This window comes from Bubalus bubalis, chromosome X (genome assembly GCF_019923935.1).
Source record: "Bubalus bubalis isolate 160015118507 breed Murrah chromosome X, NDDB_SH_1, whole genome shotgun sequence".
Classification (NCBI taxonomy): domain Eukaryota; kingdom Metazoa; phylum Chordata; class Mammalia; order Artiodactyla; family Bovidae; genus Bubalus; species Bubalus bubalis.
The window spans coordinates 62,653,140-62,677,513 of record NC_059181.1 but is presented as its reverse complement, the minus strand read 5'-3'; the positions used below and the strand labels follow the sequence as shown (position 1 = coordinate 62,677,513).

Genomic DNA, 24,374 nt, shown 5'->3' with positions numbered 1-24,374 from the left:
CCAAGAAGTAAGCGTCTTTTAATTTCATGGCTGCCATCACCATCTGCAGAAGCCCCATTTTGGAGCCCAGAAAAAGGCAGCCACTGTTTCCCCATCTATTTCCCATGAAGTGATGGGACCAGATGCCATGATCTTAGTTTTCTGAATGTTGAGCTTTAAGCCAATTTTTTCACTCTTTCACTTTCATCAACAGGCTTTTTAGTTCCTCTTTACTTTCTGCCATGGGCTTCTCTAGTGGCTCAGACGGTAAAGCGTCTGTCTGCAATGCAGGAGAGCCGGGTTCGATCCCTGGGTTGGGAAGATCCCCTGGAGAAGGAAATGGCAGCCCACTCCAGTATTCTTGCCTAGAAAATCCCATGGACCGCGGAGCCTGGTAGGCTTCCGTCCATGGGGTCGCAAAGAGTCGGACACAACTGAGCGACTTCACTTTCACTTCACTTTCTCCCTTTCTGCCATAAGGGTGGTGTCATCTGCATATCTGAGGTTATTGATATTTCTCCTGGCAATCTTGATTCCAGCTTGTGCTTCTTGCAGCCCAGCGTTTCTCATGATGGACTCTGCATATAAGTTAAATAAGCAAGGTGACAATATACAGCCTTGACGTACTCCTTTTTTCCTATTTGGAACCAGTCTGTTCCATGTCCAGTTCTAACTGTTGCTTCCTGACCTGCATATAGGTTTCTCAAGAGGCAGGTCAGGTGGTCTGGTATTCCCATCTCTTGAAGAATTTTCCACAGTTTATTGTGATCCACACTGTCAAAGGCTTTGGCATAGTCAATAAAGCAGAAATAGATGTTTTTCTGGAAATCTTTTGCTTTTTCGATGATCCAGTGGATGTTGGCAATTTGATCTCTGGTTCCTCTGCCTTTTCTAAAACCAGCTTGAACATCTGGAAGTTCACGGTTCACGTATTGTTGAAGTCTGGCTTGGAGAATTTTGAGCATTACTTCACTAGCGTGTGAGATGACACTGACTTTTTTCCCCAGTTGGTTTGTATTAACATTTATTAACTTACGATTTTGAAATAGTTTCATACTCACAGAAAACGTGCAAGTTACTACATACCCTTTACCCGAGTCCCCATTTGTTAATATTCTAGCACATTGCCTTACCATTCTCTGCTTTTCTTTCTGAATCATTCAAGATTAATTTGCAGACTTCTCACTCCATTACCCCTTTGCCACATTGTGTATTTCCTAAAAACAAGAATACTATTCTCCCAAGTGACCACGGTACAGCAATCAATATTAGAAAATTCATAATGATACAATTTTACCACCTAATCCACAGACTCCTTTCAAGTTGCATTGATTGTCTTAATAAAGTCCTTTATAAGTTCAGGATCATAAGTTGCTTTTAGATATCATGTCTCTCATCTGCAAACCAAAGTTTCTCAGTCTTTCCTGATCTTTCATGACCTTGACACTTTTGAAGAATGTAGGCTAATTACTTTGTAACATGAACCTCCACTTCGGTGTAGCTGATGTTTCCTAATGATTAATTTATACATTTTTGTAAGCACACCACAGAAGTAATGTGTTCTCAATGCATCATACAAACAGACACACAATGTCAGTTTGTTTCATTGATGGGTATAGTTAAGACAATGTCTACCATATTAATAATTCATAAGTAATTATAAAGTATCTTGTGGAAGATACTTTAAGATCAAATATCCTGTTCCTCATTAAACTCTCACTAGTTTTAGCATCCACTGATGACTCTTGCCTGAATCCATTTTTACTGTGATGGTTACTAAATGTTGATTTTTTAAAAAATTTCTATTATTCCCTCTTCATTTATTAGTTGGCATGTGTAAAGAAGAGCATTTTCCCCTTATTTATTCATATTTTTAAAATATATTTTAGTATAGACTAAACTTTGGCCACCTGATGCGAAGAGCTGACTCATTTGAAAAGACCTTGATGCTGGGAAAAATTGAGGGCAGGAGGAGAAGGGGGACGACAGAGGATAAGATGGCTGGATGGCATCACCAACTCTATGGACATGGGTTTGGGTGAACTCTGGGAGTTGGTGATGGACAGGGAGGCCTGGTGTGCTGCGATTCATGGGGTCACGAAGAGTCGGACACAACTGAGCGACTGAACTGGACTGAACTGAATGGATTCCTATCTTATTCAATGTTATAATACACTATTACCACTATTTTGCTACTCAAAGCTGCCTCCTATGTCCTTTTGACATGTCCCCATCATTCACTAAACAATTTCTTACTCTGTGACAAAATAAGATGTTGCAGGCTCGTCTTGTACTTTCCCTGCTCCTGCACTGGAATCAGTTATTTCTCCAAGGATCCCGTATTCCTTTTAATGGAGAATGATAGTTATTATCCAAGATCTGAGTGCTAGGTGTACTAGGGTGCAATTGTTTCTACAGCCTCTCAGTGGACAGAATTAGGAAATAAATGTGTGGTGAATACATACCTACAGATAAATGTGTGCTTTGCTAAGTCTCTTCAGTTGTGTCCAACTCTTTGCAACCTTATGGACCGTAGCCCACCAGGTTCCTCTGTCCATGGGATTCCCCAGGCAAGAATACTGGAGTGGGTTTCTGTACCCTCCTCCAGGGGATCTTCAACATGTAAAATATCATGTATGAAACGAGTTGCCAGTCCAGGTTCGATGCACGATACTGGATGCTTGGGGCTGGTGCACTGGGACGACCCAGAGGGATGGTATGGGGAGGGAGGAGGGAGGAGGGTTCAGGAAGGGGAACACATGTATACCTGTGGCGGATTCATTTTGATATTTGGCAAAACTAATACAATTATGTAAAGTTTTAAAAAAATAATAATAACCTGAGTCTCTTACGTCGCCTGCATTGGCAGGCGGGTTCTTTACCACTAGCGCCACCTGGTGAATATATGTATATATAAAACGTCATACTGATACTGAGTTCATACTGATACTTCCATTTTCAATTCAACACCAGAGGGTTTATTCTAGCCTTCCTCCTTTTCCATATTTGCAGCTATTTCTGCCAACATTGAGAAACCTGACTCCTATTAACATCAAATACTCACTTATTTGCTCAGTCTCCTTGTTTGAGAACAATCTCCCAGTCAGGCCTCAGGCCTAATGCCACCATACTGACCATGAGGGCCGCCCCTTCAGACAAAAAGCCCTGGCAAACGCTAGCCATCAGCCAAGCTCCCGGCCCAGGGAAGGAGCAAGGGAAGGAGTCCCTTGCCGAACCCCCCAGCAAAGGGAAGGGCAAGGAAGCACATTTACATTTAAGCAGGCGTTTCATAGTGTTGACTCACGAGACTTCTTATTGTTTACTCTCCCCAGTGTTCACCTTGGTTTTTTTCCTAGTTTTCGAGAAGTCAGCTCAAGTGTCAGTTCCTCAAAGAAACCTTTCTCAACCAGGTCAGGTTCTCTTGTCATATGCTGTCTTAGTGCTCTGTTTTATTCTTCATAGTTTGTAGATAACATATTTTCTTGTGGACTAATTTGATTAACATCTGTCTCCCTCAATAGTCTTTAAGCTGCAGAAGGGCAGACAGTGTGTATATCCCAATGTCTAGCACAGTGCCTGGCACTTTCAATAAGTATATTTGTTAATGAATGAAAACTAAGTTTTTTTTTTTTTTCATATATCCTGCTGTTAATTGATGTCTCAGCTTGTACTCGGAGAAGGCAATGGCACCCCACTCCAGTACTCTTGCCTGGAAAATCCCATGAACGGAGGAGCCTGGTGGGCTGCAGTCCATGGGGTCGCTGAGAGTCGGACACAACTGAGCGACTTCACTTTCACTTTTCACTTTCATGCATTGGAGAAGGAAATGGCAACCCACTCCAGTGTTCTTGCCTGGAGAATCCCAGGGACAGGGGAGCCTGATGGGCTGCTGTCTCTGGGGTCACACAGAGTCGGACACGACTGAAGCAACTTAGCAGCAGCAGCAGCTTGTACTTTCAGTCTAAGTGCATTTATCACTATTAAACTGCTCTCACCAGTTCTTTTTAAAATTTCTATCTTTGTTACAGTGTTATCCCTCTCAGACCCACATTATCTGCATATTTGATCAGTGCACCACCTTATGTCTTCATCCAAGTAGGTGAAAAGATGTACTTAATAAGGAAGGGCTGAGACAAAGCTTGGTGGCAGGCCTTGCAGTCCTACCCACAAGTTCGTTCATTCATGCAACAAACACTTTCTGAACACTTTCTACTATGTATTGGACATGGTTATAGGTACTGGGGATAAAGTCATGAATAAATTAGAGGACAAGGTCTCTCCTTTGAGGAGCCTACATCCAAGTGGAGGTGACAGATAAATTAGTATATAAATAAACTAAGCTTTGATTCATTAACTAGCAGACTTCGGGATGCTCACTCACCCATTCCATAATTGTACTATATACATTTTCCCAACTTTTTCACAAGGAAAAAGTCACACATGAGTGGCTGTCAATGCCTTGCTGGATCTAGATACACTATGTCTACAATGTTCCCCAGCTTTACCCATTTATATATGCTCACCTAGTTTCAGAAAAGAAAATGAGCTTTGTCTTGTACTTTTCTTAGGTAGAGTTTTATAAACCCTTTGTGATCACTACTTCCCTTCCAGGTCTCATGCAAACCATCCTTTCCCATAACAGAAACTTGCCTGGGATTAAGATGAAATTTGCCTATCTAAAGCTTATGAAACCTACCATCCTCCCTTTAGAAAGGAGTATTTGGAGGCTAATTACTTTACAATATTGTATTGGTTTTGCCATAAATCAACATGAATCTGCCTCCAATTAAAATAAATTTATAATTAAAATAAAAAATAAAAAGGAGTATTTGTCCTTCTCTAAGATTCCCAGGAGAAATATCAATAACCTCAGATATGCAGATGACACCACCCTTATGGCAGAAAGAGGAACTAAAAAGCCTCTTGATGAAAGTGAAAGAGGAGAGTGAAAAACTTGGCTTAAAGCTCAACATTCAGAAAACGAAGATCATGGCATCCGGTCCCATCACTTCATGGGAAATAGATGGGGAAACAGTGGAAACAGTGTCAGACTTTATTTTTTTGGGCTCCAAAATCACTGCAGATGGTGACTGCAGCCATGAAATTAAAAGACGCTTACTTCTTGGAAGGAAAGTTATGACCAACCTAGATAGCATATTGAAAAGCAGAGACATTACTTTTGTCAACAAAGGTCCGTCTAGTCAAGGCTATGGTTTTTCCAGTGGTCATGTATGGATGTGAGAGTTGGACTGTGAAGAAAGCTGAGCGCCGAAGAATTGATGCTTTTGAACTGTGGTGCTGGAGAAGACTCTTGAGAGTCCCTTGGACTGCAAGGAGATCCAACCAGTCCATCCTCAAGGAGACCAGTCCTGGGTGTTCACTGGAAGGACTGATGCTGAGGCTGAAACGCCAATACTTTGGCCACCTCATGTGAAGAGTTGACTCATTGGAAAAGACCCTGATGCTGGGAGGGATTAGGGGCAGGAGGAAAAGGGGATGACAGAGGATTAGATGGTTGTATGGCATCACTGACTTGATGGACATGAGTTTGAGTGAACTCAGGGAGATGGTGATGGACAGGGAGGACTGGTGTGCTGCGATTCATGGGGTCGCAAAGAGTCGGACACGACTGAGCGACTGAACTGAACTGAGGCTGCCAGCATTTTTCTTGTTCTCCGTGGTTACAAACAGCAGTGCAGTGATCTCATCTACAGGTTCGTTCAACATCCTGAGATACAACCTGTCTCAGCCAGGAGACTCAAAATCATTTAAAGCACTCTGATGCTTTCCTACAATTTTCTTATTTACTATGATCCTCAGTTCCCTCTTTACCAATGTCTGCTTGACCCTTTCCAGTCTAATGGACAGAGTTTGTATGGTGGAGAAGACTAGAGCAAAGGAGAAATTAAAGAGGCTGTCTGTCAACATTACACCATTTCATTTTTTACCCTGTGGTACTACTGGAATTTTTTTTACATGTGTTTATATTAAATTTAAAATTTTAAAAACTAATTAAAACATACCATTCTGCCCCAACTTGCAGCCTTCATATCCTCCTTGATTTGCTTCTTGATGCAAACAAACTGAAAACAAGCCTCTTTCTCTTACTCCTAGCATTAGCTCATTTGGGGTCAGGCCTCCCTGATATAATTTTGACAGCTCCATGTTACTATTTTATATTCATCTTTGGTCAGATGCCCTCTCTCCACCTTTTAAATGTCTCATCATCAAAGAACTCCTTCATTTACATCATTTTCTTTCCATACTTTTATTTTTATTTCATTAAAATACTACACAATTATAAGGTCAGAATTTAGCTTCTAAGAGCTTTAAAACCCTTTTGGAAGGGCAGTTGAGTAGAAAGTGCAGGAAAACTAACAGTGAATATATCCCTACTAAGCAGCCATCCCATCTAATTGTTGTTACAACCCTGGGAAGGAGGTGGTGCCATTCTGTTGTTGCTGTTCCTTCCTTCTTTCCTTTCTTTCTCTCTCCTTCCCTGTCATTCCCTGTCATTCTGTGGGCAACAGGCTCAGAGAGTTTAAGTCACTTAATCAAGGTCACACAGCAGGTAAATGGCAGAGCCATGACTGAAAACTAGATGTGTTGGACCCCTGCTCTTTCTTTGCCTTCATGCTACCTTTTCTCGGAACCATCTGAAGTCTGCCTTCTTAAATTCTAGAGCAAAATACCTTACTATGTCCAGCCTTATGCTGTCGAAAATCCAGAGCTATTATGGTTACTCTTCGTTTCCACTTCACTAATCAGTTGTTTGTTATTGGTCAGAATTAGGTCATGGAGAGCAAACAGTTTGCTTGTGGATTTACTTTCTGAGGGGAAATATTGTCAGCAAGACAAGTAAAATATTTCAAAATGTTCTGCTTTTAAGCAAATGAAACAATAGAAATCCTGGACAAAGTACCTCATTGCTGCTAAATCTTGCCCAATGCCATGTTTGTGATCTGTGTCAGGAACACATCAGCCATTTCTCCCGTTTGGTAAAGTGCTGTGTGACATGCTTACACTATTACTCCAGCTCCTTTCTCCTTTCAACTTCACCAAAACTCTGTAGAGGACTCTGTCCCCACGTTTGTGGATGTCTATGCCTGGCGTGCTGCGGTTCATGGGGTCACAAAGAGATATGACTGAGCAACTGAACTGAACTGAACTGAAGCACACAGCACAATGCCATCTCCTGTTCTCAAGGGAGTCTTTCTTTACAGTGTGCTCCTGATACCAAATTCTAGTTGTGTTTCATTCCACCAAGTCTTAATGATATCTTTTAGTTGGTATTTATTGCCTTGAGGTAAAATTTCAAGAGTACCTCGTAATACTAGGTTGAGCCATATGAAGTTGCCATTTTTGTAAGTCAAAGCAGTAGAATATTGGCAATTTCATGTGGTTCAACCCAGTGTATGTGCTGTGCATTGATACACAAACAGCTTAAGCCATAAATTCTACTTATGACTTTTCCCAGATGTATTCTCCTATGACTGAACAGGCACCTCTTCCATTGCTGTTCTTGTTGTCATAACTGATATCATAGTAATTGATTTTATATTATCAGGTCATTTTCCTCCTTTCCCCTCCATTTTCAATTTAAAGTTCTCTTTATCAGATCGGCAAGGCTTTGGGTAAACACATTTTTCCCAGTTATCATAGAGAACTCTGTCCCTAGCCAAGAGCCCAGCAATCCAATATTTTAAACTATAGTCCAGACAAAGAAATCCTATTCTGCAATTCCATCTCTATAGGCAGCCATTTCACCATTCATATTTTCTTTTCTAAAGTATCAGTTTTCTTTTGTAAGGGAAAAAACACTTGATTGATCATGTCATTGAATTTTCCGGTCACAATAGTCATTGGGGATGGTTTCTATGTCTCCTTTGGTGGGGCCATTCATTTCTACCAGATGTCCACCTGTTAAGAGGCGAAGGAAGGTGGAAATGGGCATTTGTTTGATGGCTTTATCATGGCTCTCTGCTAAACTGCAATGAAAATACATGATCAGAGAAAATATTCATACTATGTCGGCATACTTATGGCCCCCTCCACATTGTCAACCCAGAAACTATCAACCATTCATTCATCTGTCCATCTAGCCACTGAGTAATTGTGGTTTAGACCCAGATCCTACCCTCAGTGAACTGGTTAGGCTTACAATTAATGTATTATAATGATTATAATATTAAAGCTAGACTGTGACTAATATAAAAGTAGGGGAAATGTGTTGAGATTACCAAAGGAGGGGATCAGGAAATATTTTGTGAAGGTTGAACTGGATTTGAACATAAGGGACAAGGGGAAGAGTATTTTAGGCAAAACAAAACAACAACAAAAAACCCCAGCATGGCAAAGGCATAGTCTTCCGGTAGTAGAAACGGTGGGTCCCTTTTATGTGCAGTATAGAGTGCTTAAGGTAAATATTGGGGAAAAACTTTGAAATATAGGTTGGAAGCAGATTATGGAGGATCTCCAACACCTGACTAAGGCATTTGAACTTGATTCTCTAAGCCATGGAAGAATTTGAGCTGGGGAGTTGTATGGTCAGAGACAGACTGTGGGAACATCAGGGCAACAGTGCATGAAGTGGATTGGAGGGGAGAGTCTCAGTTCAGTTCAGTCGCTCAGTCATATCCGACTCTTTGCGACCCCATGGACTGCAGCACGCCAGGCCTCCCTGTCCATCACCAACTCCCATTTACCCAAACTCATGTCCATCGAGTTGGTGATGCCATCCAACCATCTCATCCTCTGTCGTCCGTCCCCTTCTCCTCCTACCCTCAATCTTTCCCAGCATCAGGGTCTTTTCCAGTGAGTCAGTTCTTTGCGTCAGGTGGCCAAAATATTGGAGCTTTGCTTCAGCATCAGTCCTTCCAAAGAAATCCCAGGACTGATCTCCTTTAGAATGGACTGGTACCTCCTTGCAGTCCAAAGGACTCTCAAGAGTACTCTCCAACACCACAGTTCAAAAGCATCAATTCTTCGGCGCTCAGCTTTCTTTATAGTCCAACTCTCACATCCATACGTGACTATGGGAAAACCGTAGCCTTGACTAGATGGCTAGAGGAAGCCTAATTTGTAAATCATTATAACGTCTCTATTTAACCCTTTTATAAGGCCCCACACTCTTCATGAATAGCACTTATGTTTGTAAATATCTATTTCTATGGCTGATGCCTGTCTCCTCCACAGTGAGCTCTATAAGGGCAGACTTATCTGTTTTGCTCACTGTTGTATCCCAGGGCCTGACACATGGAATTGTGTTTGTTGAAGGGATGAAATAATGAAGAATCGAATTGGGATAATAGCAGTAAAAACAGTGATGATGGATGTGAGGACTATTAGAGAGACATAGACATGATGCAAAGATTTCAGGTCTGGGTGGGGAGAATGTTTCAACAGTGTGAAATACGGTACAGCGCTTTGTATACCTCTGTAAAAGTATAAAATCTGTTGGTTTGGAATTCATGACTTGTGAGAGCAGTTTCAGTGGAGTAGTGAGGGCAAAAGCCAGACTTCAAAGAATAATACCAAGGTGGGAAGTAGTAAGAAATAGATGAGGCAGCACAGCAAAGCAGCAAAACGCAGAACCAAACTGCCCAAGTTAAAATCCTTGCTCTCCCACTCACTAGCTGTACGACTTTGGGTGAGGTGCTTAACCTCACTTTGGAAGGTTCCATAACAACAGTTATATAGAGTTGTTGTAAATAAGTAAATACATGCAAAGCTGGTAGAGCAATGCCTGACACCTATTACAGTAAGTCCTTCTGAAGGTTTGTAATTATTTGGCTCTTGCTCTCTAGCAGGGTCACGTGTTTCCCTGCACCCACTAACTCTTGACACCCTCTTGTCATTCTCTTTCTCCACAAGATCTGAATTTCCCAGCCCCAGGAAAGGATTCCTATCTTTAATACAGCAGCCAGAGTGAGGTGGGGTTTTTACCTTCTTTTCTGTTGTCTCGCAATCTTCCGCTCATTAGAGTCTTGACTGTGTTTTTTATTCCCCTTTACCTTCTCTGTTATAGTCTGTTATTCTCTGAAAATGGTGGGGTGAACTCTAGTAGACCCCAGAGAGGGAGGGCCTTTTTTGTCTCCTCTACTTAACAGCAAGGGGGTGGGTTCCCCCTTGACTTTTTAAGGATCTTTTTTACCTTTATATTTTGAGTTTATTTACCTGGAGTTTTCCCCTCATTTGGCCTAAGAAACTTCAACCTCTCTGATAGGTCAAAGGTAAGGGAACCTTTTTTTGTGTGGGAATCTTTTTAATGCCTCAAGAGCTGAAAGTTGAAAAGCTCGCATTTAACAAACACAAAGCCAGCAACTGCTCTAAAAGCCCAACCTGGGGCATCACTGCCTGCAGGGCCTCAGAACCAGGAAGCACTTCCTGGTTGGAGTCTCACAGCTGACAGCCCTCAGTCTCGTGAGAAACACCACCAGGAGTACTATTTGTCACCCTGTGGCACCTACACTCTCCTTAGGGGGCGTCTAGTGGATGTTTGACACCTATTTCCGTATTTTCCTAGCACAATTTCTTTGAGGGTAAGTAATCAGAATTGGCACCTTCTTCTATCAGGTTTCTATTTTGCAAGCTGTCTTGGGGATCCTACACTTCTACCCAGCTGGAAAAAGGAAATTTGCCACATCCTAGTCCACACGCCTATGGATCCTTTTCCTCCCTCCTTTCCAGCATGCACAAAGCATGTAATGTTTGATCATGTATAAACCTAATGTGCTCTTGGGCTGTGTTCTTTGGCAGCTGTATTTAAGCCTCTCACATCCTCTGCATCACTGTTCATTGGTTTTTTCCAACTGCAAATCCACAAAAGGCATGAACTGTCTTTTTGTGAGGGATTCTGCATAGAATTCTACTTTATCATCGTCAATGACCTTAGAGCTGGGAGTGGCTGTAGACTCATTGGTGCAACTTCCTCCTGTTTTAGGTTAAGACAGGCCCAGAAAGGGGGAGTTCATTCACCAAACATTTATTGAGCATCTAGCATGTATTAGCTGCTGTGAGGGATACAAAGATACATCAGATGCAATCCCAGCTTTCTAGCACCTTTCTGTCTAGTTGAAGAAGTACATTATGGACAAGGAAGAACAAGTTCGTATAAACTGCTAAAGTGGTGCAAAGGAAGGGAGGGGGAAAGTCTTCTGTAAAGACCAGTGGCTACCATGAAAAATGCCACTGAAGCTGCAAGTTGAAGGGTTCCATAGAGACCAGGACTGGAAACATTCCAGACAGACGCTTTGCTCACAGGTTAAAAGGTAAGTCTAGATTGGTTTATAGAGAAACATAAAGTAATATGGAAAAGCAGATCAGGGCCTGCGGAGGGTGTTCAGTATATTCCTCCCCCACAACCCAGACTCCTGTCACCAAGCTGGCCCTGCTGAACTTATAGCTCTAACCTGAATGTCACCTTCTCAGAGAAGCCTTCCCTGGACATCGTCTCCTCTCTATTGCCACATCCTATTTAATTCTTTCACAGCATTTAGTATAACATGTAATTATATACTTAGTTACTTGTTTGTTGCCCTCTCCCAACTAGACTAGAAGCCCCTTGAGGGCAGGGACTATCTTCCTTTGATTTGCCATTGTATTTCCAGCACCAAGCACAAGGCCTCTCATGAGGAGCTCGCTGGTCATGGCTCTTCTTATTGTGAGGGTAGTGGCAGTGATAATGAAAACAAAGCACTAAATTGAATGGACACCGTAAAGAATCAATTTTCAGTAGGAGATTGGACATGATAACCAAAGGAGAGAAATTAGATTTTGAGCCTAGGTGACTAGGAAAATGCTGGCATTTAGGATGGGGGAGACGAGTGAAGGAGTCTTACTTGAAGCCAAAATGCTCCAGGGAGGAATGGAATAGGGGGTGCACAGAAAGATGTTTATCTTTCTGTGATGCTGAGAGAGGAGTCTTTGAAAATCATTTTTGGGAGGTCCTAGCTGAACCTAAGAGTTTTTGGTTACCTGATAAACTTGCACTGAACCAATGAATGGTCAGTAAGAGGGAGCAGAATTGGAGATTGTTCAGTTCCTGGTGAGAAGACAGCAGAGTGAAAAGAAAGGGAGCTCAAGAAGAGGAAGCAGTTGGCAATGAAAAGGAGTCCTAATTGACAGAGCAAGATCAGAGAAGTAGCAGGGACTCCAGAACGGAAGTTCTCCACAAAACAGAACACAGCATTCACCACAGGTTTGGACCTCATCAAATCTCTTCCCTCCAAGCTTGAAGGGAGGATGGTTGTGGCAACAGGAAGGCCAGTCTCAGGAGAGCATCCTCTTGCACTTGCTCTTCACTACCAGCAGGCAGGTCTGAATCTTTCTTCTCAAACCGCCCACTTTCCAGTCCTCTGACGTGTACTACAAGATGCTTCTGAGAGTGCCAGGATGGCCAGGACGCAGAGGGACTCCATTAGGTCTAACACGTAAAAAACCAGTGGGTATCAACCCAATGCTGCAGATAAAAATCTAGTGAGGGCTTCACTGCTGAACAGAATATCTTCTGTGACAACTCTTGCTATCAAGACCACATTGGTTCCACAAGAATCAAGACACGTGGGGTGGGGGGATGGGGAGGGGGCACATCAGTTCTGCTATTTCTGGGAAGTGATGAAGAAGAGAGACTTTTTGAGGAAACTGGAATTTTAGCTTCACAGTGTTACCTGCAGTAATAGAAGTCGTAGAGGTGCCACGGAACTGATTGAATAAGAGGATTAGTGGCATCAAGGTCACAAAATCCTAGGTGGGAACACAGATAAAGGACAAAACAAGGGAGCAACTGAGGCAAGCGCACCGGGCACCCAGGCGAGCATCTCCTATGGGCACTTGCTCCTGGGGTTACCTTGAGAAAGCCTAGGCTCTGTCAGCAGCCAGTCTGACACCATGGACCTCCAGTGGCTGGCACCAGGCAAGCACTGTCCCTGTGGAGAGGGCTCCATTGTCCTTTAACACTAGCATTTGTGCTCAAGGAGCCCAGTGTCCCTTTTCAGTCCCCTCCTTTTTTGCTTGACTTTGACCCACTCAGGATACACTCCCTCTAGTCTCTGCCCAGTCCTGCAGCTCAGCCCCAACCTTCCTCTGTATCTGACGTATTAGCTTCATCTTTGAGCATTAACTTCCACACTTGTTTTGGGTAAAGATTTTGCTTTCATTAGCTAATTTCTTGAACCACTTTCACCTTAAGATAAAGTTGGTCATTTGTATCTGTAATTTATGTAGTCACGAGATCATCCTAGGAATGTTTTAAGGTCTGTTAAGCGAAGAAGCCAGGGTGTGACTGGCTGTGTTGTCAGCAGCAAAGCCTGGGAGAGAAGGCAGTGTTGCCTCCTTGTGGAGATGGTGGTGGTCGAGATCAGGGTCAGGGTGTCCACCTCTGCTCTTTTCAACTTGCTCAGCATCTTCCCGCCAGGGCTGCGTTCTCTCCTGCCGCACCGCCTCCAGGAGGGACAGCAGCTGTGGAGCCAGAGTCTCAGCACAGCAGGATCAGAGGCCAGCTCTCTGTACCCTTTGCACTTAGGAGCCAGATTTCCTTAAAACCCCACAGAGTGCTTTGGGGACTTCTTTTTGTCAGGCTGCCTTCTGGTGAATGAGAGAATGTGTGAAAAGAAGCACCCTGCAAACTGCCACGTGCCCCAAACAGCTACGGAGTCATCCCCACTGCAGTTCAGCCCCCACACACTCAGTCATCGCTCTAGACTTGAATCATAGCAGGACGGCCTCAGGCTTCTGCACGCGAGCTGCAGGGACATCAGCCAAGTCACAGACACCTGCTCCAAGTGCTCCTCCTCTCAGCAGAGGGCTGCCAGAATGACTGACACCCTGCTCTGCAACCTGGTCCCATCTCACCCTTGGTTCCCCTGCATAGTAACACTTTTTGGTAGCTGGGTTTGCTTACCATATTTATTACTCAGATTTCTGCTGCTCCCTTGGCTCCTGCTTTCTCTAACAAATATCTGTGCTGCAGTAGACACCTCCTGTCTTGTGTACCTTTGGCATTTTGCCCCAAAGGACGTGGATGCCCTCCATACACACCTGGCCAGCAGTACTGGAGACAGTGTTCGGGGGCAGGGGTAGAAGACTGAGCATACAGCCTTCACAAAGGGCCTGTTACAACCACAGGAGTCGAGAGCCATCCAGAGGAAGACCTGACTTGGGCAGCTGATGGTCACTAGGGAGAGAGCCTTTTGGCCCCCAAAGTTTTGGGGCATTTTTCCCACTGCTCTGCCCCACCATCCCCTCTCAACTACTTCAAGAAGGTCTCTGAGCCACAGTTCATCGCAACTATCATTTATTAAAAAATATATGTCTCCTTGGAAGGAACACTGGTCAACCAACTAGTGTCATGCTTGCTTTGAATCTCTGCTTTTCTTCCCTGGGAGGGGTAGAGGGTTGAGCATCATTCAGACTACATCACTTCACATCAGAGAAATCAACAACATTCCCAGCTTACCCCCTCCTCACCAGAGTCATCATCGGCCACCACTTCACCCCTCCTGCCTTCAATCCAGTGCACTGCCCAGGGAAAGCTGCCACCCTTTCTTCACCCACACTCTGGGCCCCAGACTTTACACTTAGCCTAGTCGTGCTGGTAGGAGAACTGTTAACAGATTGCCTAAGTTTGGATGGTAGCACTCAAAGCATCTTCAACATGTGTCGTTTGCAGTGGTTGTGACATAGCGGGCTACGAAACAACAGGCTCAACCCTAGGGCTGAGCGTATCCACTCTCTCCTCCCCTGTGTTGTGCCTCCAGTGTGGAGCTGAGGGAGGTATGGTGGCTTCAAAGGAGCACAGGAGGGTGGCATGGGGCCTGAGCCATACCTGCTGCCTGCATCTGTGGTCAGAGAAAAAAAGCCCCTTGACCACAATCACCGCCGTATGACTCTGGGAAAAAGCAACAAAGCTTCACATCTCAACAGTAAGTGAATCTTAGCTCTATAGCTCAAACTGACAGCATTAAAAGTCTACTTTCTTGAAGAAACAATAAGCTACCAGCTTTTACTGAGGGGGTGGGGTAGGTAGGGCATATGAAGCAGCTGTGGAAAAAACCCAAATCAAACTTTTCATCACGCGGCTGGCCAAGCTCAGGGCTCTCCCACTGTCCCAGCACAGGGCTGGACAGCAAGTGACTCCCCATCCCTGCCAGCGGGCCCCATGACAGGGCCTCAGCTGAGCCCAGCACGTCCCTGGCAGGTGAGTGAAGGGACACAATAGGAGCCCCGGCTCCTGTCAAGTTCTCACCTGCTCCCCCTTCTGCTGATGGGACGGCCCAACCTGGGTCACGTAGTCTATCACGAGGTCCGGCTCTTCCAGAACATTATGAGCCTTTAGAACACAGTCAAATTGGATTCTACGCATTCACTTAAATATTAAAAGTAAAATTTGGAAGAATGAAAAGGCTGACACAGTAGCACAACATGGTTTTGGTTTAACAGCAGCTTAAAAATGAACAAAAAGGAAACCTCTCATGCAGACACATCAGGTGGCATAAAACAATCAGCAATTTAATATGGCAGGAGCACCGTTAGCCATTCTCTGGCTCCCCACATGCGGGCCTGACTTGCCCTGAGGGCAGCATCAGCTCTTGGGTCACGGCTCCAAGCATCTGACCCCTGGGCAAAAGCCCTTTCTCACTGTCCTCTGGCTGATCCCTCCTAGAGAAAAGCCTAGCTCTCAAGGGAATGACCAATGTGGGTGCCCTCAGTCCAGCACTTACTACCACTTTCACTTCCTCCCCAACCAGTTGGGATATAAGATGCCATCTGATTAGAATATGAAAATTAAAGCATTTCTCTAATAACACAGTACCATTGATGAAGTCTCCATAGATTTTCTAGTCCAAATGCGTGTGAATATATATATATATTATATGAGAGAGTATAATATATATATATAATAATTTCTATATATTTTATATAAATTACATATATATATCTATATATAAATAAGATACTTTCTGTCGCCATGACACCGCGCCGTCCTGAGCCGCAAGGCCACATACAGATCGTAGCAAAGCCCGGGAGCCTCTCCTCATGTGGTGTGAAGGGCTCACTTCACAAGCCGCGCAGCCGTCCAGTCTGTCTTTCCATCAGTCCTCCTCTCTTCTCTTCTGCTTGGTTTTTATGAAAACAATGACTCTGATGGATTTGCACCTGTGCTAGTGCTTGGGAAAGGTTCATGCAGGCATGGGCACAGTCACATGATGAGTGAGATGGCATCATCCCAAAATTAAACTGAAACAAAACAAAAATTTAAAAAAACAGAACAGGACTAGAAAACTTAATTTTTGGACATATCTAAAAAAGGGGACAAGAACAGTAGTCATTTGTTCTCCCCGTGGGGACAGGAATGAAGAGGGAGGAGGGAAGAGGGACTTGATTTCTTCTGCTCACAAGAGAATGGTTGGAGGGGATTCTTCAGAGTTTTTCAGGGGATGGGACCCAAATGTAGTGCCCAGACTGGTCCTCAATGATTTGTTTGATTTTGTTATAAATCTCTTCCAGTGAGTCACCCTGTACAATGGCTGAAAAAGAAAACAGAATTATATTATGGTCCACAGCAACCCCTCAAACCCTGACAGTCTGGTTCATCCCAACCAGCCCGCAGTTCAGCCCAGCTTGTTCACTAGGTGGCAGTCCAAGAGCCTGGGGCGGTGGGGAAGCTAGCGGGCACTCAAGGCCCAGGGCTTGAAGTCAACTTGCTGAGACAGTGACACTGGGTGGCAATGAGTAGGAAAATGTGTTGCTCAAAAAAATGTTTACTGAGCACCCATTAGATGCCAGACCTTGCAGTTTGTACTGCTCTTGGCTGCCATAAGGCCAGCAGCTGACAATTCTGATGCAGCCTCATTGGAAGATTTGGAAAATCCTGGTTATCCAGAGCAGGAGCTGCAAGTCACAATTTCTGGCAAGATGCAATGCTCCTGGGGCCATCACATCTGCATTATGTCAGAGGTCAGCGCAGCACACAAGGACACAGTAGCTGACAGAAAAGGGAGCTCCAGGACCCAAGGTATGCGAGAACAGTTATGAATCCTGTGGCCAGCTAACCTTGTAGCATCACCAGCCAGAGTTTACTCAGCACCAACCTGCACACATAGGTCACCATACTTCAAAAGGTGAGCAACATATTACACAGAAACCTTCCCAACCTTTTAGGAACTGCCCTTCTAAAGTAGGTGACCATATAAACATGCACACATGTGTGTGCACACACTGACAGAGAACACCTGAACACCACACCAGGCAACCATCATCATCAACAAATGTTCACTCAGCATGTAAAACATGCAATCAGCCAATGCTGGATGGGGGAGCCTGGGGGGGAGGAAAACAAAGTAAAACAGGGAGCTACAGTCTAGGAAGACACGAAGACAGAATGCACAAAACAATCAAAGCGTTTGCTGATGATGGTTGAAACTATTAACTGGCTAAACTGCTCTGGCTAGAGGGCACTCGAGTACTTTGGAAATGCTCAAGCTCAAAAGCAGCCAGAAACTGTGCCAGGCATCTAGGCCTCTTGGAAAAACTTCATAGAATAGGTGTCTGCCTGCTCCCACACCCCAGCTGCACAATGGGGAGACTTACCTGTGAAGTATTCTCCAAACTCCTGCTCCAGTTTCATGGCTTTGTCATAGATCTTATTTGCTTGTTCATATGTCTGCCTTCGGTTCATTTCCCTTCCAAAGATACAGAAGAACATAGTACCAAACTAGGTTCTATGTTTTGATTAACATAAAGGGTTGCTCCAGGCTCCCTGGAAAGCTGCTTAGCTGCCCTCTGAGAGCAGTAGTGGCCCAAGGCTCAACATCTTCCCCAAACTTCTAGGTCTTAAAGCTCAACTAGGGGCACAAGCATGAGGACACAAATCCAAGGGAGCCCCCAGTGAACAGAGAGGGACACAGACTTTCCACTGAGTACCTACTGGGTCTTACCCCTGCCCAACAAACCACTTGATTTTTCATTGCCTTTCCAGAGCCCTCTCCTAGCTGAGAATCTCAGCAAATACTTACATAAGTGCTTCAATGGACTTGGGCTTGATGAAAATGGCAATGGGGTAAAGTTGCGACTGCTGCAGCCTCTTGATAGCATTGCCAGAAACATCTAATATGCAGTGCTTGCCCTGAAAAAGAAAGGACTGCCATCAGTCCACCTAGTCCCCATCTACGCATGGTGCTGACCCCAACATCCACCTGTGAGAAATGTGGGGCCACCTAGAGAGGCCTGGAAGATTCTACCTCTGAGGTACCCAGGCTCCACATTTGGCTCCTACTATCCAGAAAAGGCCACATCTGTAGATGCAGGCAGGGTGATGCTCTGGGGTGAGTTGTACAGAGGAGAGAGACATCTCCAACCAGGGGCTGGGAACATGCAGAACAGGCGTGGCTTTGGTCAGCACTGCCACTGGCTAGGCCATGTGCTGGAAGGACGAGGATCCATGCGGCACTCTGGCAGGAGCATTTCTGTGCTCCCTTTAGGGGTAATTTTGTAGAGCGAGCACTTCCCTCCTTACCCTCTCCGCAACTGCCCTCACTGACTGGATGCTGGTCCCATAGAGATTGTCGTTGAACTGGCCTGCCTCAATGAACTTGTTGTCCTGAATATCCTTCTCCATCTGTTCTCGGGAGACCACAAAGTGGTAGTCTTGCCCATCCACCTCATTATCACGCCGAGGCCGGGTAGTATCTGCAGGAAGAGAGGAAATGCTCTGTGGCACAAGGACAATGTGCCAAGCCCTCACGCCACCAAGGGCTGACTTGTTCGCCCCCCTGCAGGGCCCCCGAGTCACTCCAGATGAATGGGGCAAAGAGGCTGGGAAGAAGTTTCTCTTGCCTATATCTCTTCTAATCACCAGGTCTCACACACACAAGGAGCTATCTGCTTTAGCTGCAACTGGACCAGAAAGATGGGGTTTCCTGGGCCAAGATCTGGCAGAGAGATGGTGACAAATGTGGTACAGTGGCTGGGACAGCTTTGGGGGAATATACGGCTGCCTAATCTCTTCTGGGGGGTTGGATGTACCCTATTCCCAGAGATACCTAGAACCCAGCCGCAGGCCCTCTCCGTAAAACATGAGAGCAACAATAATTCCCAGGACACCAACGCCTCCCTCCCAAAGACACCCTGGGCTCTCACGTGGTACACAGGATCCAAATTTATGTGGAAATTCCGAAATTAGGTCATCGTTGACTCTGTCCTTCATGGGGCCCAGGATGATGACAGGCCTTGCATAGTGAACTGGAGAGCGAGCATGGAGACAGTCAGTGAGGCCCTCACCAGACGGCCTGACCTCCCTCCTCGTCTGCCTAGAGCAATGAGGTGCTGGAGCCACTGCTCAGACAGAGCAGCACATCTTCAACCATTTTGCCTTTTAACTACAAAGACATCAAAGAGGCTTTAATTTGAGAATATCTAAGTCCAAGGCAAGTATGAAATCAGAAGCGTCTCCCTTTCTGACAGATTCAGGAGAAATCTGTGCATGGGCACCAACAGCTGAGCAAGGTTTTTCAGAGCAGCCATTGAAGAGAGGGACCAGAGCCTCTCTTTTAGCAGTGGCCACACACCCACTGAAATTGACCTTCACCACCTCTCGTCAATCTCTCCTCTGTCTCCATGGCCAACCACTGGTTTGGGTCCCATTACTACCAGATTAGCTCAAAGGCAAGACTCTCAGAAGGGGGCTTACTTTCTTGCCGTGTCACTGGCTCATATGACAGAATAGCATCCTCCTGTCCTTCTGCAACAAAAATTGAAGACATGTTAGCACTTTATAATCTGCCTCCTTGTATCCTCATCTCCCTACAACATTCACTGCACCCCAACCTCTACCAGAAAACAGCCTTGTCAACTGGTTCTTGCTAACAACTGTGCCGTGGGCTTGTCTACTGCCCACTGGAATGAAAGCACAGGAAACCATTCACCACCCCTGAGACAGGAGTCAGGAGTCCTCTTGTTCAGCGAAATATAGCTGAGCAAGGGAACATGACCCAGAAGCCATTAAGCCTCCACCAAAAACCACCCCAATGTCCCAGGACTCTTCTTATAGGTAACAGTCAGCTCTGCTCAGTTGCCCTCTTGCTCCACAAAGAATCACAGGAAAAGCTTCAAGTGACGGAGACACACTGCCTGTGTCCCTCATCTGCAGGCAAGGAAGTCAGGGCACTCGTGCAGGTCCCCAAAGCTGCAGCTGAACTTTACCCTTTTTAGGGTCTGCCTATTTCCCTGCACTGGAAGAAGCACCCAGAAAAGTGGCACAAGGCTGGGCTAAGGTCCCCAGTGCCCTTTAAGAGCAGTACTGAGCCCTGCTCGTCCCACACAGGAGAGCTCCATCTATCCTAGCAATGATGAGGACTTCCTAAGAGTCACCAAGCAACTTGGTACTGGCTGCTGCTGCTAAGTCGCTTCAGTCATGTCCGACTCTGTGCGACCCCATAGACGGCAGCCCACCAGGCTCCGCTGTCCCTGGGATTCTCCAGGCAAGAACACTGGAGTGGGTTGCCATTTCCTTCTCCAATGCATGAAAGTGAAAAGTGAAAGTGAAGCTGCTCAGTTGTGTCCGACTCTTAGCAACCCCATGGACTGCAGCCCACCAGACTCCTCCGTCCACGGGATCTTCCAGGCAAGAGCACTGGAGTGGGCTGCCATTGCCTTCTCCGGGTACTGTGTACTAGGAGGTCCCAAAGTGACCGATAACAGTGCTAGGGAAGGCAGCGATATTTGCATCAAGCCCTGGGATGCATTCTCAGGGCCTCTAGCTACAACTCCTAAAAGGCCAGTAGTCCCAAACTTCATGGGGTTTGAATTGTGGTTTCTCTGGCCTGGTCACAGGATTTCTGTAGGAAACCTGAGCTGTCACCTGGTCATTTAGCCCAGCAAAAAGGCAAAGATACCAAGCCTTTACCCAGGAGGTACTAGTGACCTGGAAAGGCAATTCAGGACAATATCCCCCAGGAGCCATTCTCCTTTTGGTCTCTAAGCAAATATGTGAACTGGCAGCACCTACAGCCCCAAGTGCCCACAGTAGGGATGCTCCTAAGTCAAGTCCTGGCCAGAAGTGCAGGGCATATATTCTCTCCTTTAATCCACAGCCTAAACCCCATCCCACAGGGACAAAATGGCCACAGCATTTCCAGGATCTCCAAGTGTACATGGCTAAAAGAAGCACTAGCCTCTGAACAGATATGGCAGCCATGCAGTGCTGGAATGAGGATGGCTGGGACACGTGGTAGAGCTACATGCCATGGGGAAGAATGACACACACTTACTGGAACTGCTTTCGCTGTCACTGGTGTTGGATGTCACTCCCTCTGCAAGCCAACAAGAAAGAGACTCTGATTCAGAACACACCACTGAGAGGTCACACGCAGTACAAAACTCAAATGCTCCAAGAGCCGGATGCTGAGCTGCCAACCAAGTCAGGCCACGGGAGGCCTGCCACATCAGGCTACCAGCTGAGAGGTGCAGCTCCAATCCTGAGACCCTGGCCACCTCACACTTGTCCCCAGGATGCTTTCAGTCTTCCAAGGCCCTCCATTATAGACTACCAGCTTCCATTCGCCATCTGAATCAAGAGAACTGACTTGGATGGTTTCCAAATCCTATCTCAGAATGCATCTCCCAATGCTGTCAATAGGAAAGGAAAGGCAGTGACAGTAGCAAAGAGGAGCCCAGTGAGCAGGCTGCTCTTGAATTTCCTCCCCAGATAGAACCCCTGAAGAACAGAATTGTGTGGTGTTTCAGGACTAGGAGGCTAAGCACTGGGCTGGATGAACAGTCACCAGGGAATGACATGTTGGCCATTTGGTGGAACCAATAGCCCTCCTGCCATCGCTACCCGGAAGGAGGGCTCGGCCCCAGTGGTGAAAGGGGATGCTCCTCCATCCATGAAAAGACGAGAAAACAGAGACAACAAATGAAGAACACATGGAAGATAAGATGATCCTCTTGTCTCAGACTGTTGGGACCCACCCATATCTGAGTGGGCAGAGCAACTGTACTCACAGGAGGCACAAAGCACAGTTTGGCCCAAACAAAATGCACTACTCCCAAGATGACAGGCAAATGGAGATGAAACATGAACAAAACAAACCATGGAGTGAGGCATTGCTCGTTTCAGCCAAGATGACACTGTTCCAGACTGTGATATGCTGTGGCCCCCAGGAAAGACTGGCTGAGTCACCCATGCTAGCCCCTGAGTAACCCACGGAGGAAGCACCTTTACTCTCATGCCTTTATTATTCATGGAAGGACAGTATCTGCTGAGAGAACCCGCCGGGCACGGCCGCATGGGTGCACACACGCACCTGTGTGCACAGCAGGGAGGATGAGGCCCTGTCATCTAGGTCCCTTCTTTTTTCAACTCTAAGATTATTTTCCAGAGGTGAGAGGATGGTCAGAGTTTTCTAAGCGAAAGCACTAAATATACATAGTCCATAAAACGCTCTTGAGATCCCCACCCACCCAGCCCCTTAGAGACGCTCTGGAGAGCCAGCCCGCACCATCTGCTGAGGGCCCTGAACCTGCTGGGACATTCCAGATGTTTGCTGGGTAAAGGGCTTCACATCACTATCACCCCCTGTTTAGACAGACTAAAACAGCTAAATCTTAAGCCCAATCCTTTAGTGTTGTGTCATTGGGAGAAGATTACAGCGGGCACTGTTGAGGCACCCCTCACCTCAACAACAGGCTAGAGATGAGCTGAGTGGTCACCCCTGGAGAAGCACCTGCTGCCCCCCTCACTTGTAAGGTGGAATATCAAGACAGCTCCACACCATTTCAAGGTACAAAAGGAAAAAACAGAGATGAATGACAGGCTTTTATTATGGTTGCAGGGATCCAGAGCAAAAGTGTGACACTACTTCCTCCTGTGGTGGCACCCATCCTCACAAACTCTCTCGCTGCCGTCCCCTCCACCCAACCCCACGTCCCTTATAACCCCAACCCCAGCGTCTCCACTCATGCCAGAAATACAGTTAACAGTATGTAAGTTTGACTTACTCAGGTTCTTTGCTCCATAATAATCGTCACTTAACCCAGGGAAGTCCTAATTTCACAGACAGCAGAACAAAGAGGGAGGGAGGGAAGAAGGGAGGGAGGGCAGGAAAGAATTGGGGAGAAGAAAGAAAATAGAGAAAAAAGACAAGGGGAAGGAAGAATACAGAGACAGGTGAGCATCAGTGACAGAGTATGAAATACCACGAAGACCTATAGCTACAGTGAGGTTAAGAACTTTGCTACAGGAAGAACGTCCCGGGTCAGATAAAATGCCTGGACTTCATGCTGCCCAATTTGCTGCCAGAAGGCCTCGGAGTGAATGACCTCTTTGAGGTGGTCTAGAGCCTACACGGGCTGACAAGACAGACAGGTGACTTACCAAGGCTTGGAGTACCTGCTTTGACTAAATTTGTAGTTACAGAGCCATTTCTGCTTTGCCCCTGAAATCATCATTTCCCTCTGAAGGTGAATGAAAAATCAAACATCTATGTGTGGTAGAGAGGCAGGTACCATAATCATCATCCCAAGGAGCTTCCCAATACTGACTTGCTCTGTCCAAACCCTTCAGGGAAAGCTTCATGCAGTCTGAGGTGTGGCCTTCCAAGCTGACATGAGTTGTGCAGACCACAGGGGATGAGCTCAGCTTCTGAAGAATAAGCACTAGGCAGTTTCAACTCTTATCCGACAGCCAGTTCCCTCCCCCATTCAGCTAGGCCACTCAACAGTGAACCCTCCTAGGTTGGGCTCAGCAGGTAACTTTTGGAATTTGCACACACACACAACTGTGGCGACCTCACCTCAGGCCTCTATCTCAGATCGCCTTCTTATTGAGCTCCCCAGGACTGTGAGCCCTAACCTCTATCGGGACAAGGGCACCCTTGTAATCTACCAGCTACCACCCCAGACCCACGTATCCCATGACCACGAGACACGCTGGCCTAGAAAAAGGACATTCCCTTCCAGAACTAGTTTCCTGCCATCCCAATAGCCCAGGACAGAGGTTTACAATTCACCATGAGCCACGTGAGAAACATTTCACCAGCCTGACCTGGTGTTTAAGGTTAGGGTGAGAGCAGTTAATTTCTGAGGCATATGGCAGAAAAAGAATATTTCTCAGCATTGCAAGTTAACTTAGCCCAGCTTTATGGCCTTTTCTACCAAACCAGTTTTGTGTTTCTTCAATAAACCTTTATTTGGACAATGTTAAGTAATTCCTGTTTGGTGTCAATTCCTTTTAGCAAGAAGGATTTTATTTTGAAAGCTGGCTCTGTAATCACTCTGGGAAGACAGTTGAGTCTGTTAGAGCCATGTGAACATTCTGTGTGCATAGGCACATGCATGTGATTCAAGAACTCGGCCCAACTCTGAGTGTCCAGATAAGAAAAGGCTCTTCTCTTGAC

General features: G+C 45.8%; 1 protein-coding gene across 6 annotated transcripts in view; it reads right to left on the bottom strand.

Moving 5' to 3' along the window:
* Positions 1-14,255: 14,255 nt before the first annotated feature.
* Positions 14,256-24,374, bottom strand: part of DLG3 (discs large MAGUK scaffold protein 3) — a 54,307-nt gene continuing 44,188 nt past the window's right edge. For 2 of the 6 annotated variants that reach the window (XM_006074212.4, XM_006074213.4), the window contains 7 exons: positions 21,246-21,287; positions 19,667-19,717; positions 19,117-19,218; positions 18,494-18,666; positions 17,994-18,103; positions 17,569-17,660; positions 14,256-16,505 (listed from right to left, as the gene is read on the bottom strand). In XM_006074212.4, coding sequence (XP_006074274.1) covers positions 16,399-16,505; positions 17,569-17,660; positions 17,994-18,103; positions 18,494-18,666; positions 19,117-19,218; positions 19,667-19,717; positions 21,246-21,287 — 677 coding nt within the window. In that variant the 3' untranslated portion in view covers positions 14,256-16,398. Of the gene's footprint in view, positions 16,506-17,568; positions 17,661-17,993; positions 18,104-18,493; positions 18,667-19,116; positions 19,219-19,666; positions 19,718-21,245; positions 21,288-22,977; positions 23,024-24,374 lie in introns of all 6 variants that reach the window. The other 4 variants (XM_025277304.3, XM_006074208.4, XM_006074211.4 and 1 more) reach the window with 4 other exon arrangements.